Source organism: Drosophila ficusphila, unplaced genomic scaffold, assembly GCF_018152265.1.
Source record: "Drosophila ficusphila isolate 14025-0441.05 unplaced genomic scaffold, ASM1815226v1 contig_414, whole genome shotgun sequence".
Classification (NCBI taxonomy): domain Eukaryota; kingdom Metazoa; phylum Arthropoda; class Insecta; order Diptera; family Drosophilidae; genus Drosophila; species Drosophila ficusphila.
In genome coordinates, this window is record NW_025064328.1 from 4,129,890 (window position 1) to 4,145,315 (window position 15,426).

General features: G+C 42.0%; 3 protein-coding genes across 4 annotated transcripts in view; 1 reads left to right on the top strand and 2 right to left on the bottom strand.

Moving 5' to 3' along the window:
- The window catches only part of LOC108087714, a 53,268-nt gene that overhangs the window by 18,804 nt on the left and 19,038 nt on the right, over positions 1–15,426 (top strand). For both annotated transcript variants that reach the window (XM_017185234.2, XM_017185235.2), the window contains exons 3-4: positions 6,043–6,350; positions 13,959–14,133. In XM_017185234.2, the coding sequence (XP_017040723.1) occupies positions 6,043–6,350; positions 13,959–14,133 (483 nt within the window). The remainder of the gene's footprint in view (positions 1–6,042; positions 6,351–13,958; positions 14,134–15,426) is intronic.
- On the bottom strand, positions 9,966–11,289 carry LOC108087716 (odorant receptor 59b). Its single transcript, XM_017185237.1, has 3 exons — positions 10,520–11,289; positions 10,102–10,459; positions 9,966–10,034 (listed from the first exon to the last, which is right to left on the bottom strand). The coding sequence occupies exons 1-3, from the start codon at positions 11,287–11,289 to the stop codon at positions 9,966–9,968; spliced, it is 1,197 nt and encodes a 398-aa protein (XP_017040726.1).
- Positions 12,044–13,324, bottom strand: LOC108087715 (putative odorant receptor 59c). The gene is made up of 2 exons (XM_017185236.1): positions 12,549–13,324; positions 12,044–12,494 (listed from the first exon to the last, which is right to left on the bottom strand). Exons 1-2 carry the CDS (start codon positions 13,322–13,324, stop codon positions 12,044–12,046), a joined length of 1,227 nt encoding a protein of 408 aa, XP_017040725.1.

The following is a 15,426-nucleotide window of genomic DNA, read 5'->3' on the forward strand; positions in this document are numbered from 1 at the left end:
TGATTTACTCGACTCTGCTTTGCCCAGCGGGTGGTGCTAATAACGCTGCCTTTCCCCGTCCGCCTCACCTCCCCTCCTCCCCCTCCTCCCCTCCTCACCCTCCTCACCCTCCTCCCCTCCTCCCTCTCAGCCCCCTTTAAAACCTGCCACGCCCACGAACCTTTTGCTTCAGCCATTTTTATTGTTCGCCGCAGCAGAATGCAGTTGTCTAGCCCCAAAATGGAAATTGTTTTCATTTTGCGCAAAACAATCCTAATGTGGATTTTTATTCCCCGCCCCCGCATGAAAATCCGCAAGTGCAACTGCAACTGAAACTGAAACAGAAACTGAAACTCAAACTGCCAGTGACGCGGACATGCATCCTTTTGTAGGCCACCGACGGAAGGGATCCCCCGCTGGGTTAAATGGGGGATGGACCCCGGAGGAGCCACCGCACCACTGCACCACCGCCTCTGCAGCACAGGAGCACCACTCTGGTCTCGGCCCTTTTTCCAGCTGGTTTATTTCGGCTCCCTCACATCTGGGCTTGACTCTTGTGCCGACGAATCCTGCTGCTGCCCTTGTCTGCATCCAAAAGCCTGCTGGCGATGTTGGATGTAAATGGTTTCGCTTCTGATTCTGGTTTTGGCTCCGGTGATTCCCCTCTGTTGAGGCCCCTTCACAAGGCTACAGTCAAGCTCGTCTAAGCCAGACCAGCAACTGCCAGTTAGGTATTTAACTCGATTTGTGCCGCGAAGGTTTTAGGCAAATGCTTTAATTTCCAGTCGTGTTTTAATAGTGTTTAGAACTCCATTTTGGGGAAGTCGTATAATCGTAACATAATTAAAACTATAAGGGTAAAATAAATGTATAAATACTATAACTTTATATTGAGTTTAATTAAAAACTGATTAAACAAAAGTCGTACAATTATTGTCAAAAATAAATAAAGGTATTTTAAGAGCTTTCTGAAATTAAAAAAGTCATATTTACCCTTAAAATACGATTTTTTTGATTGATTAAATTAAACGAATGTATTTGTGATTATACGAAACCAATTTGTTGTCAGTCCCAAACCAAAAAAAAAGGTATAATAATATCATTTTACTTTCTTACTATACTTGGTCAAAAGGAAATAAAGGTATTTCAAGAGCTTTCTGAAATTAAAAAAGTCAGGTTTATATGATTTTGTTGATTGCTTAAATTAAACAAATATATAAATATATAATATGAAACCAATTTGTTGTCAACCCCAAACAAAAAACACTTATAAAGAAAAAACATCTATAATAATATCATTTTACTTTCGTAGTTCTTTACATTTCATGAATTTTAGTAAAAACACAACTCACAATATTAATTTTCACTGGCGGCTCATATTCACTTCGAGTTGCGAAAGAGCTGTGAAAGTTGTATGCTGTTGTTGTAGTAATTGAAATAAAACTGTTGAAAGTTTGGTCGCTTAGCGCTCTTTAAACTCAATTTAGTTGGTTTTCAGAGCGATTCGACTTGTGGCAAATCTGCCGCGAATGCTCCGCTTTGCTTTTTGGTTAACCTCCTTCGACTGGCTTACAAAACTAAGCGACTGCAGCGCAGTTTGGCGCGCTTTGTGCAACACATGTTGCCATAACTTAACAGCTTAACAAACTTGTCGAGTGTGCCCCGAAAACAAGTCCTTCGCCGCGGTCGCTTTCAAGTGGCTGGCTGGCCCACTTGGCGGATGCGTAACGTTTAAGCCAGCACGGCAGCAAAGCCGCAGAAGCAGCAGCAGCAGCAGCGGCAGCCGCAAAGCTCCCATTCTGTGAGTCTATTTTTACGCAATAAAAACATTTGGATCGAAAGCCAGCGCCACAGACAGAAGAGGCGGCCAAAGTTTGTCTTTTGGCAAGAGCTGAAAGGCGCGAGTTCTCGACTCATTATGCTCGGCGGCAGGAAATCACAAAAGGGAAACTTTTTCGGCCAAAATGTTTGCCAACTTTACGCCCTCCCAAATGTGCGCCTGCAATAATAATCATCGGGCTGGCAAAGTACGTTGAAAAGAAGTTACCAAGTTGAAAGCAATTAATGGACTAAATCAAAAAGCATTTTTTGAACAATAGAACGAGTGGAGGATGGAGTGAAGATGGAATGGGGTTCGTATGGCCAGCATAAACATGTCAACAACAAGTGCCTGGCGGCTCAATTAGCCACAAGCCAACAGAGCAGAAACCAGGCAACCAAACTGGGCCAACATGGGGTAACTTTTAATTAATTGAACTCCTTTTCCTGCTTCCTAATTGAACACACCCACATACACATATACACTTTCATATCGTAGAAGCTCCCAGTGATTTCCCTTTTTTGCGACCAACTTTTGATCCTTTGTGTTTAATGTCAAATTGGGTAACAACATTCCCTGGCAAATTTAGCATATATTACATATTTTATATTTTTACTTGGCTTAACGCTTGGGAAACTTTTTAATTTTTGCCAACATCTTTGCTTGGTAAAAGTTGTTTGCCTTTTAGTTTGTAGATTTTTTCAACAAAAATAAATGATATGTTTTTCTTAACGAAACCCTAGATAACATTGTTTTTGAGAAAGAAAAACCAGGAAATGTCTTCCTTTAGGGATAAACTTTCTTAACCTTCCACGAAATATTTAAAAACATAATTTGCAGAAGTCAATTAGCAGGGAATTATATCTAAATATATATATCTTATCAATTTGCCAGTTAGGCCTTCGCCTCACCGTTTGATCATTTAATTATGGCCTAATTAAAATTGGCAAAAAGCCTTGACCGTTATGGCCCATTAAAAGCGCACCCGGCAAACAAATAAAGGACGCCCCCCCAACTTCAGACAAAAGGGACGCTTCCGTCTAGGGGTTCCCAAAAAGGCATCATCATCATCATGGCCATTCAGTCATTCAGGCCAGGCTGCCAGGCCTTCTTTTCTTGGCAGCAGCAGAAGAAGAAGGAGTGTGCGAAAGTGTCCTGGCTTTGAATAATTAAACCGGAGCATTTCGCTTTCAATTAAGATGTCGACACGCCGTCAGAGTCGGAAAGCAACGGGTGCTTGAAGCCTTTTGGCCAAAAGGATACGCCGAACCTCCTGAAGAGCTCTCCAGGACATTCGGGTTGTGTTTCGCTCTCTGAATGCTACCTCTGTGTAGCGAAGTTTGAAATGTTATTTCGGTTTCGGTGCATAATTAATTTCTTGTTCTCACTTCGAAATAATGGAATTTAATTTCCTTGTTTATGGCCGGGCAATTAAATTATTTGCTCAGTTTAGCGTGCGCTGTTTTGGACTTTTCTTTCGAAATCAATAGAGACCTTGGCAGCGACTTGAATGCAAATACGAGTATGAACTAACAAGAGGCGGAAAAGCGGCTGGAAGGCCCCATCCTCGACATGCAACGACCTTCTCAAGTCAAATAACAAAAAAAGCGGCTTAAGTGCCGCCAGGCAGCTTTTCCCCCCACCCCCTTATCCCTCTCCCCTTTCCCCTCCTCCACTCTATGAACATTTTCAAGGCGCTTCAAGTTTCTAATACGCGTTTTATTCGGCCGACTGGCATCATGTGCTAAACAAATAAGCGAGACAGCCATTTTGAGTCCCATGGAGATGTTTTGAAATCCAGGGAGAAACGAGTTTTGACAAAGAAGCGGATATAAATTGTAATAATGCCGCCTCAAGGCAAAGGAAAAACGGGGAAAATGGGGAAAACTTTTGGCGTGGTCAGTGATGGGCGAGGATGTTTTTAATTAAACGTCAGAGGGATTCACCGCTCAACTTTGCGATGCAGTTGCGTAATTACAGCACAGGTGAGAACACTGAAAAGGAATTTCAAGTAACCGAAACTTAGTCCGTTGCTATGAAGGTTGAAAGCCTTAAAGCCAGGCTTTAACCCTTACCGCAGCCAACGCCCTCAACTGCCCCCAAAAATGCATCGAAACAAAGGCAAAAAAGGACCAAACACTTTCGAGTACTTAGTGAGTTACTTACTCCTGGATCTCCCTCGTCCTGTTTTGCGCTTGTTTTCACCTCTTTTCCAGCACTCAAGTGCTGAAAAGTGTTTTTAGCACCCTTTAGGACACAGTCTCTCTCGGTGGGCGGAAAAGCCGGAAAAACAGGCAGCACACTGCAATTGCGAGCGACCCAAACTATGTAAGCACACGAACAGTTCAAGTTGTCTGCGGAGAATGTTAATTGGAGAAAGACGACTGGCAGGAATGCACTGGAAATAATATTTGAAGAACCATAATAAATTAAGTTTTAATGATAATAAACACGAATTGAATAATTTTTCGTTTTATCTAAACTTAAGGATACCTGTTTGAAAGCTCCCAGAAAGATAAAAACGATGGCTTTTTAAAGCAACTATAAATCAACCTTTTTTTCCTCAGGGGTTATTGAATTATAATTAGCAGACTTTTAAAATTTGTTAAGTTGTTCAGAACATAAAATGTCTTTTTGGGAAGACTAATAACTAGAAAACTGTCAAGTTGAAAAGCCATGTTTTTGCTTGTTCTCCAGTCTTAATGCAATATGAAAAGAGAGCCATTTGCACTCATCATTGGCCCCGTCGGAAAAAATGCGTGTGGGCCATAAATAATGGGAGGCTGGTGGAAAAAAGCTGTCAACTCCATGTCGAGCTCCCAGCTAAGTCAGCATTATCACCAGCGAACAATGTCGGCGGCGGCGCCGTCATCATCATCATTAGGCGACTTTTGAGCCCCCGTCGTCGCGGGACCTTGGACACTCGCATGGATTTGGATTTGTGGGTGGTTACCGTTTCCACTACCAAGTATGTTAGGTGTTCAGCAGGCGGCGGCGGAGGGCTGACAAAATGCCTTTGACATTTACAAATGAGGCCCGCCAGCGAATTAATGAGCCACGCCCAATTAGCGAGTGCGACACATGAGAAAAGAGTCGCCGGATCCAGAGGATCCAGTCGTTTTTCCCTAAAAACCTCTTCGCAAAAGCCTCTGTTGCGTGGCTCCTGGCTAATGTATCGGAAAATGGAATTGATGTCGATGCTGTGTGAGCTTCCCTTCCTTCATTCTTTTTTTTTTTTTTTTGCTCTCTATTGTTGCCCCCTCTTGAGGCAACAATTTAATTAATATTACGCAGACAGGAAGGAGGTGGTAATTTGCCCACACCCTGAGCTAAAAAAATCTTCAATGTAATTTTCTCGTTTACCCATTTTCGAGGCGGCAAGATGCTGGCAAAAGGGGGTTGGGTGGGGAAGGGGAAGGGGGTTGGATACCAAGGCATCCTGCGAAGGAGGCTGCAGACAATGGAAGGCCTGGAGCGCACTTGAGCACAGTTTGAGGCGACTTGAATGCGCCGCGCCTATAAGTATGCACTTGTAACAGCCAGCGGGCCATAGTTCACTACCAACTACCAACACTTCTCCCCACCCACCCACTCATCCCCTACAAGAAAAACCCACCCTCCCATCTTGGGTTATAAAAATAAAAATGACAGCCCAACAAAAACGAAAGGAAGCCAATTCTAGGGGTTCCCGGGCCCGGTCCACTGGTGAACTGGTCCACTGAGCCACTTTCGGTCCTCCTCCGCTCGAGTTGCAACAAAACGTATTATATTATTCATGCCCTGCCTCCGAAAAGGGTTGCGCCTTTTCTGGGTTAAGCCGAGCTACGTGCCTTCCTAATTTACAAATAATTCGGTTAACGGTCTCTTATTAGAATTAGTATTGAAAGGTTATATTTAGATATCTGAAATTATAGAAATTTAAAACGAGGTATAATAAAAAGAAACCTTCAAATAAATAAGTGCTGACTTTCTGAAGATGCACACTTTTTTGTTAATTCGTAAACAATCAAATTTTTATATCTTTAAATATATTTTTAAAACTTGAATATGTGTAGATAAAATTAGGTAAAATCAAGTAAAATCTATTTTATTTTTCACGTAAGAGTATTTTTGATTCGTTATTAAATGCCATGCACATGCATTTTAAATGCAATTTCCCGGGGGAGGCCAGCCTCATAAATTGAATTTCTTGCGCTGGCCAGCAACTAATATCCGATGTGTGTCTTGCTCGTTGTCTCCGGCAGGATCTTCAAGACGACCGGCCGTTCGGTGCAGGAGGATGTCAACCTGCTGCACGCCTCCGTTCTATCAATGGTTGAGTTCGACGATGATATATTCGCGGCCGGAAATTGCTTCGATTGGAACGAGCATCCAGCGCAGCCGGGACTCTTCTGTCCGTTCGCCTACCGCCTGCCGCCTCCGAACTTGGGAGCGGTCTTCGCCAAGGATCTGGCCATGGAGTACCACTATCTGGGCAACACCTCCGAGTGGTTCTTTCTCGCCCGCAAGAACGCCGAGAAGGTGATAGCCCGCAACGAGCAGTATCTTAAGTGTGAGTATCTCGGGGATGCTTTTTGGGCGGGGGTATGTTTCCTGATTTATTTCCAGCCTGGATAGCTGTTTGCCCTTATTTATGGCAGCCCGATAGCGAAGACGACCTCTATTCGGCCTCATATACATATATATAGCATTGAATACTTATTTTTGGGAGGCTTTAATCTGCGACTTCATTTGTCACCGGGAATTCTGTGAGGAATGGCTGTTAGGCCAGCCTAATTGCGTATATTTCACTCGACTTTATCATGGCCCAAAGAGGCACCAAAAACTCCGCCTGACAGCGCAACAATTAAGCAATAATAAATATACGGAAAGGGATTGTTGCCTTTAACTTGGGGAGTCCACTTTAAATGGAAATTACCTGGGGGGAACCCGAGCCAATTTACCGGACGGTTCCGTTCGTAATTAGCCGGATTCCGTCTGCTCCGGTGGACAGCTAATCCATTCTCACGGCCTTCTGCATGAGTGTCCGGCGTATTTGACAGTGATGCGTGTAAGCTAATTTTATGCAAGAACCGCCTGCCGTTATGCCTCCCTGCCCCATTTGTGTGGCACGTCATCTCGTTTGCTAATCAGCTGCCGGGTTCTGCGACTCTGTCAAGACATCCGCCATTGGATTTTCGAAAATATAAAAGCTGAAGTGAGGGCGAATTGCGTCGAATGAATTTTAATGATGTTGGCACATCCTTTTTAGCCCACACTTGTCCGACAGTTTGCATAACTTGGCCCACACCGACGGCGCGAACGAACGAGCGAACGAATGCACTTGACACGACCGTGCCGCAACATTTCAAAATAATTTGCAAATTAAAGGTTACGGTTACGCCACGTCGTTCCTCTGCATCTCCCCCTCCCCCTTTCCCCTCCCCCCGCATTCCGCTGGCCCGCATCGGCATTTTCCGGCTTTCCCCTTTTCCGGCTTGCGTGTGCAGCGCTGGCATGCAAATTATTTGTTTGCTTGCCTACAACTAATACTAAATGCCGTGGCTGTGCTAGTACATGAGCTTTCTGGTATTTCCCTGGCATGTACACTGCGCGAAAATATCGATCACCTAAAATGGATTCAAAATTTCCTTTTTTTGTACCCTTGTGGCAAGAATAACAAATATAAAATCAATGTTTACTGCACTTAAAAAGTATCAAATTCAACCAAATGCTAATGGATTTTAAATGTCCTATTAAAATTTTAAATACCTCATTAATCTGCCTCATCATTAGCAAATTCTAAATACATTTTTAAAACATAAATCGAATACTTAATCAACTGCACAACCATACTTTAAGCTTTTTAGATCACAATTTAACAAATCATAGGAAGGCCTGATGGTCATATTCCATTAAAGTTCATGTTTGCAATGGTAAAGTGACCTTCACCCAATGTTTTCCTTTTGCTTTTTTCGATCATAGCTAGCAAATATTTTCCACTGTGTAATCAGTACCGCTCCTTGTCCCAAAACCGGGCCAAAATGCCGGGGACTCGGCCGCAGGCTCTGGGGCCTGCAAATTGCATTGGCGAAATTGCATGAGATGCCGTTGAAAAATGTGTGCTGTCCGCATACGTATTACGTATACGCCGTGTTCGATTGTTCCCCGTGACTTTGGCTGCGACACTCTGACACTCACACACACACACCCACACACTGCCCTTCTGCGGCTGAGGGAAAACAAATGGAATCGAAAACAAACATTCTGCAGAGGGGGTGGAAAATTGAAGGGGAGGGAGTGCAGGAGACAAGGAAGGGGGTTGTATGCCAGGACCATGCATACTAATAGCGTTTTGGCCCGGCCAAAATGCTGATTGCAGGCTGGCAGCCAACTATTTGCCATAGATAAAAGTCCGTTCCTCATTCGTTTGTTTGCAAATTGAAAAGACGGACAAACTGCTGGAAAGGAAAAAGAAGAAAAGCGAACTTGCCAAATTATATTTGTAGCTCTAACAATAAACCGAAAGGGGTTCCGTTTGGGCCGTGTTCATGTTTGGCATTGGGTAATTTATCTAACGCTAAAAACTCCTATAAGCCCCGGCGAAATATGATTAATGGGGTGCTGAAACTTCGACCGGATGGCTGTCATTCGATTTATGCACATTTGCATATTTGCACTCGCCTTTGAACTTTGCTGGCGGAAAAACTTTCGCGCTGGAAACTTTCTTGGTGTCGCGCAAATTGCTTTAATGCGGCTCTATTAAATTCTTTCACTTTTCCCAAGGACATTTCAACAGTTGAGGCATTTTCACACCACAACCAATTTGTGGCCAGTTCATGCGCAATTAATTTGATTATGTATTTGCGGTGCACAATGCAAATGTTGCTTCTCTTTATTTGCAGCCGAAAAAAGCCAATTCGCGGGGTAATTACCTTTTCATTGCATAATTAATAACATTTTTCCCGAATGCTAGCGCCAGTCGATCCAGCGAATTGCGCAATCAATACGAATCAACTGCTTTTAATAGCTATTTCAGTTTCATTGAAATCACTTCATTGGCTGTAATGTTCAGCAAATGATTAATAAAGTCGATTTGAGTGCACTCAACGCTGTAATTTAGACTAATTACTAATGAGAATTTTTAGAAAGTCATCCATAAATTGAGTGTTTGTTCAATCATTAGAGAATTTTTTATTGCCGTTGCAGAAATGAAATAAAATAGCTAAGCAGCAGAAAATTTAAGAATGACTATGAAAACAATAAAAATATTAATGTGTTCTTATCTATCTGATATTAAATACGAGTTATTTAAGTATTATCTCTATAATTAAATAGATATTAAATACGAGTTATTCAAGTATTATCTCTATAAATATTTCTACTCTGAAATAAATATATTGCGAACTTAAATAGGGCCACTACTAAATTGGCAGATAAAGCTAGGAATAAAACTTAAATTGCCATATAAATGTGAGTTATTGTCCACTCAATTTAAGTTTCGATGGCAGGAAAATCTTGGCCGAAAAGAAGGTGGACTCCTTCAAGCATTTCTGCTTTCCTATTGTCCATTCCCGTTTACTATTTGTACATACTTACTCGTATTTTCAGAGGCATAGCACAAACATATATCTTGCCCCATCCCAAGCCCTCTATATGTTTATGTACTCGATGTGGCACAGTCGTATGGGGGCGAAATGGTGACGCGTGTGCGGCAAGTAAACCGCAAAAATATGTCATAATATTTGCTTTTGCCACAGTCTGGGCGATCCGTTTTATATTATTATATTCCAGCTCCGCCTCTTTGCTGGTTACAAGTCACGTGTTTAACATAAAATTTAAATAAAAATCGCATACAATATGTAAACGGTTATATGTACTTCCTGTGGTTCTTCCACCCATCTACAATTTTTAGCTGTGGGCCAACATTTGCTCAGACGGCTTGTTGTTACACTCGTCGACGTCTGGCTGTTTGTAATTTCCGTCTGCTAACGCAATTTGCAAATTCAGTCTGACTTTCGCATTACCATTCACCAACTAAATCAGCCAAATCTTACCAGATAAGCCACAACATATACCCGTTTTATGCAAATCACGGGCATAAAGAATAGCTACTGGGCTTTTTTTTCTTTTTTTGTGGGGACTTTTGGGGTGCAGGACAATTCGAAATCATTTTTGTGAGCTAATTCTACTGGAACTGCTCGGCCAGATTCATTTGCCGCACTATTGTAATGATGCTGAAGGCGAACTTGGCCACCTAAAAGCAGAAAAAAGAGGTCAAGTATGGAATTGGGTTCCAAGGAATAAGGAAGTTCCTAACTCACGCTTATGTTGCTGTTCATGGAGATGGGAAATATGCCTCCTGCTATGAAAATAATCGGCTGCTGGACGTGGTGCATGAAGTGAACCAATGTGGACCGGTAACGTGGCTCAGCGTCCACCCAATTCGATTGGAAAATCTCGTTGGACAGGTCCATGGCATCATCGATTAGCAGGTTGCAGGTGTAGCAGAAGGGAAACGTCTGCAGCAGGATGGTGATGACGAAGAAAAGGGAGGCCACTCCCTTCCAGAAGTTCGAGAAGAAAAACACATTCACCAAAGTCAAACCCAAAACGGATCCAATTAGGGCAAACTGCACGAAAATAGTGCGCCCAATCATGGGTCGAATCATATCGCAGCATCTGGGAAATAAATTATTTAACTAATAAATTAATAATTATATAAAATCAGAGTTATTTTACCTGAGTATCATCTTATGATCCATTACGCAGTTAACCAACTCCTGATAGTTCTCTTCCTCACTTAAATCCGGATCTGTGCGCAAATTTCTCACATGATCTTTAAGAATGTCCATATGTGCCCTGAACATAATGGTAAACATCAAAGGATACGTATCGGCAAGCTGATCCTGCAGCACGGCAAAGGACATGGTTATGTACTCAAAGATCGCCTGGATCCACAGGCTGCCCAAACCATCGCGCCAGTCTATAAAAGGATTATAAACGGACCACGGAGGATGGCCACTCAGTGCGTAGGATAGAAAAGTCGATCCCGCATATCCGCAGTAAATGAAGCTGTAGATCAGAAAGGCATAATTGCAACGTGCCACCATATTGTGGATCTTTTCCCGATCACTTTCATTTCTCAGCCTCTTATCCAAGTGGTCCAATAGCATCTCCGTTTTCCTCAGTCTCCAAAGAAACAAATAGGTGATGGTTGACTTCACCGAGGCACCATACACATTAATGCACACTTGCAACGAGGTGAGAAACTCTCCAGGCGTAAAGTTCTTGAACTCCTGAACATAACTGATGATAAAGCCCACTGGCAAATAGAACACCCCAAAAGCGAAGGGCACGCAGGTCCAGAAGAGATACACATATCTCAGGATTCCCGATTTCGGAGGGATCCAACCTATAATCCACATGCCCCTGTACAGATATATGTTTCCCTGGCGGGACTGCACTTTCTCCGTCAACGGAGCCGGTTTAATCAGCTCGAACAGCACCATGTTTACTAACTGTTTAGAATCTCTCACCTGCATTTTATACTTTTATCCATGCCCTCGCTAATTGAACAGGTGCCCGATTCCCTGGCAAAGCCACGCCCCTTCGTTTTGTGGCCTGTAATTTGAGTTAACCACTGGTCAGGTGTTAACTGCCAACGGGGATTTATTATTAAAGTGCAAGCAGGCCTGTCAACTGGCAATTAGCTGGCTTAATAGTTAATTGGTGGGGGGCAGTAGTTAATAAATCAATTAAGGATTGTCAGTTTAAAAAATATACCTACTGTTTATAATTGTTTGCTTGAATTTAGATCCTTCGAAAATGAATTTTAAGGGTTATGTTAAATTTAAGTTAGGGGGTAAGCAGTTAAAGTTAAAGAGTCAATTTAAATTATACCTTTCCTAGAAATATCTGAAGTTGTACCTACAAATTCATTTTATTAAAAAAACAGATTAATCAAACATAATTCAACTAAACCTTTATATTATATTTTCTTTTTGAACGAAGCCTAATATGTTTAACAAAGCAGTAAGCAATCAATCTGAATGCACATATTAAACAATGCAGAAAGGCGGGTTTAATATCCTCTCATCACAAAGTTCATGGTCCTCTAAAGCTGCTTGAAGTCCTCAAGTGTGTGCGGAACTTCTACAAAGTTTAGTGCGTGTGCAAGCACTTACGTGCTACATGCTACATGGTGCAAGTGTCGGGATGCAAATATTAGTTTTAAAACTTCTCTTTGCACAGCACTTTAAGGCTCTATTCCCCATTCGCCATGTCACTGAAAAACTTCTCGCCGAGATTCATTTGCTGGACGATTGTGATGATGGTGAAAGCAAACTTCGCCACGGCAATGTTGCTCTGCACCGAAATGGGAAAAATAGCGCCGGCTGTAAATTGAATAGGTTTCTGTACTCTGTGCAGAAAGTATAAAATCGCCGATTTATAGCGCTTCTCGGCGGTTATCCACTTGGAGTGAAAGATAGCGTCGCTGACTTTGGTGGAGTCCTCGATCAGATATTCGCAGAGCATACAGAAGGGAAAGGACTCCGCGCAAATGACGACGATAAATGAAACATTCGCCATGATCGTCCAAATGGTATTCTCAAAGAACAGAATACTGATGGAGGCCACACCCAAATCAATGCCGACCAGCATGAATTGTGTAAAAACAGTGATCGACAAAATGGGTCGAATGATTTCCGAACATCTGAAATGGTTATCTTTAAAGAAAATATAAAAACCTTTTGGCTTATTCTCTCACTGAATAATGGTGCGATGATCCTGGATGCAGGCGACCAACTGCTCGTAGTTTTCCATTTCACTAATCTCCGGATCCTGCCGCAGATTCTCTATGCGATTCTTAAGGATTGACAAATGCCCCCTGAACAAGGATATAAATACGATTCCGTAGGTATCGGCCATCAGTTCCTGCATCGTTCCTGTTGAGACGACAATGTACTCGAAGATCGAGGCAATCCAGAGCTGCCAATATCCTTTCGTCCAGTCCACCAGTGGATTGTACAGCTGCCAAGGAGCCTTGCCCGCCAAAACCGAAGTGAAAGTGTTCAGAGCGCCAAAACTCAAGTATGAACCCACGAAAAGGGCCACAATTAGATTCGATCGAGCCACAACCTTATGGAGTATTTCTCGCTGCGTTGGAGTAACACATCTCTGATCCAAAGAGACAATCATCTCATTCATTTTACGGAATCGCCACATTTGGGAAAAGGTGGCCAGCGATTTGATCACATTTCCAATGCAATTGATATCCACCTGCAGAGAGGTCAGAAATTCGGTCGGTGTGAACCTATCGAAGTGTTTCACATAAGTGAGGGTTAATCCCAGTGGTAGATAAACTATTCCCAGCCACGATGTGGTTAAGGTTAATATGAGATATATCCATTTTAGCCGAGCCTCCTTGGGCGGCGTCCATCCAAGTAAAAAAGCAGCGCGGTAGTAGTAGTAACTTGCATCCAAGGAACTTATGCGCTTTTCAAGAGGCGCCACATGAGCACGTTCAAAAAATGGCTTCTTCATCTTACTCGTTGGATTTAAGACTTCTAAAGGATAAATTCCCTTGAAAGCGGTTTTTATATGCCAACTTGCAGTTCCTGATTTGTTTTTAATGTCTTGTCATTTTTGGTTTATTCATCAGAGGACTCCCGAGTCATCCAAGGTCGCGTGTTCGCACTTATAAAGTCATTAGCCGCAGAATTGGCTTAGGCAATGCAAATTATCAAGGTGAAACACTGAGCAAAATGAAAAAAGTGGCAGCCATCCAAAAATAATTTTTATAATTTAACAAAGGATAAGTAGAACCGACAGTTCTTCCTTATATCTCAACAAAAAAAGGATATGCTTCAATTTAAACCTTTATTTAATACAATATAAAAAATATAACATATTAGTTCTGGTTAGTTGTGTAGGCTTTATAATATAATATTCTTACTACGACAATATTTTTTCGATCCTATTAAATTTTCTGTTTACTTTCGCTTTCAATTTCTCGCTGTGTATTCCTTTGGGTGGTGCCCTGAACAGCTCGCTGAATCGCAGAGCTGCTGACTGCCGTGAAAGGCTTATCGATTTCTGGGTCCTCTAATTACAGTTTGCATAATGGATAACGCTATTGAAACCCCCCTGTTGCACTCTTCTGCTCTTCCTCTTGCAGCTTTTCATCTGTACTCGAACCGCACGGAGGAGCGCATCGAGGACGACACGCTGGCTGTGAAATACGAGGACGGCAGATGGTCAAAACCGTATTACGACTGCGGCGGCGGCAACATTTGGATGCTGACCTACACGGTTCCATTCTTTGGCTATGAGAACGGCACCTACCACTTCAAGTGAGTAAACAAAAAAAAATAATACTGTTTATAGTTCGAATAAACTAGGAAAAATACGAAATCAAAAATAAAATCCATCATACAACTTTAAAAAAATATTTATAATTAGTTTTGGTCTTTCAGTTCATGCCAAAAAAATGTCAGAAAAAATATAAAATCAATATAAAATATCACTCTCATGGATATATACTCAGTGCACTTAAAATGGAAATTTATTGCTAGTTAAAAAAATTTTCATTTCAATTCCAATTTGATCGATTCGGATGACCTATTCGATTTTTTCTGTGCACGGGTTACATTGTCGCCTGCACAATTCTTGCACATGACGGATACCGCCAGATGCGCATTTTATAAATAATTCGCAGCATGGGAAATTCGAAGGAAAACTGCTCTGCTCTCACTTAGCGCGCCATTGCAGTTTTCCCAGCCAGCACCCGCAACTGCCAGCGACAGCAGGATGGTCGGGAAAGCCGGAAAACTGAGCGAGTGCCAGTTTTTGGCTTTTGTCTAGAAACAGGAAAAGTAATTGAATAGTTGAATGGCGGCTCTTGGCCATCGTTTTTGGCCTTTCCTTCGGCTAGTGTGGCACGTGCAATGTGCCACCAACTGAGTTTAAGTTTTAGTGCTTTCGCCCAACATCGAATGCTACCAAATTCCACTCACGCACCGGGTCAAAAAAGAGACTACTTTAAAAAGAGCACAACATCTTATGAAACTTTATTACGTGCTATCTTTTTATCTTTATTTCCAATCTCCCCAGGCCCTTTTTGTGCTTTAAATAATTTTTATTTTCTTCCCTTTTCTCTCTTAATAGTTTTTTCGGCCCTTTGGGAAGTTTTCAATTGAATATTGCTGCCAAGTTGGCAGGAATCGCAGAAAAAAAAAGCGATGAACCAAATATTTATTCAAATGAGCTCAACATTGATGTTTCTGCAAATCAATAAATTCAAGGAACTCGTTTAAATTTAATCATTTCTATTTTTGCGGCATTGGTTAAATTAAATTCTTTGAAAGAATTGATTTATTTCAAGTGCGAGCTACCAATTCACAAATTTCCAAGAAATCAAATCTGAATAAAGTCTAAAGGTAAAAATAGAAGCGACTTCATAAATTGAGGCAATCATCCTAATGACAACTGGTGAATGAAAACCTCTTTGATATTTACCACAAAATGCTGACTGGGCGTGGGCTCGAAAAAAGTGGGCGTGGCACTCAGTCATCGTTGCTGTCTGCATTTCCACTCTACTTCATCCATAATTCGCAATTATCAATGGCTGGCAGCAGAAAACAGCA

Excerpts from the sequence above, each read along its gene's own strand:
- LOC108087715 (XM_017185236.1), bottom strand. The coding sequence starts at position 13,324 with ATGAAGAAGCCATTTTTTGAACGTGCTCATGTGGCGCCTCTTGAAAAG. Across the intron at positions 12,495-12,548 it reads GATCATCGCACCATTATTCA|ATGTTCGGAAATCATTCGAC; the intron begins GTGAGAGAATAA and ends TAACCATTTCAG.
- LOC108087716 (XM_017185237.1), bottom strand. The coding sequence starts at position 11,289 with ATGGTGCTGTTCGAGCTGATTAAACCGGCTCCGTTGACGGAGAAAGTG. Across the intron at positions 10,460-10,519 it reads GATCATAAGATGATACTCAG|ATGCTGCGATATGATTCGAC; the intron begins GTAAAATAACTC and ends TTTATTTCCCAG. Across the intron at positions 10,035-10,101 it reads CCATGAACAGCAACATAAGC|GTGGCCAAGTTCGCCTTCAG; the intron begins GTGAGTTAGGAA and ends TTCTGCTTTTAG.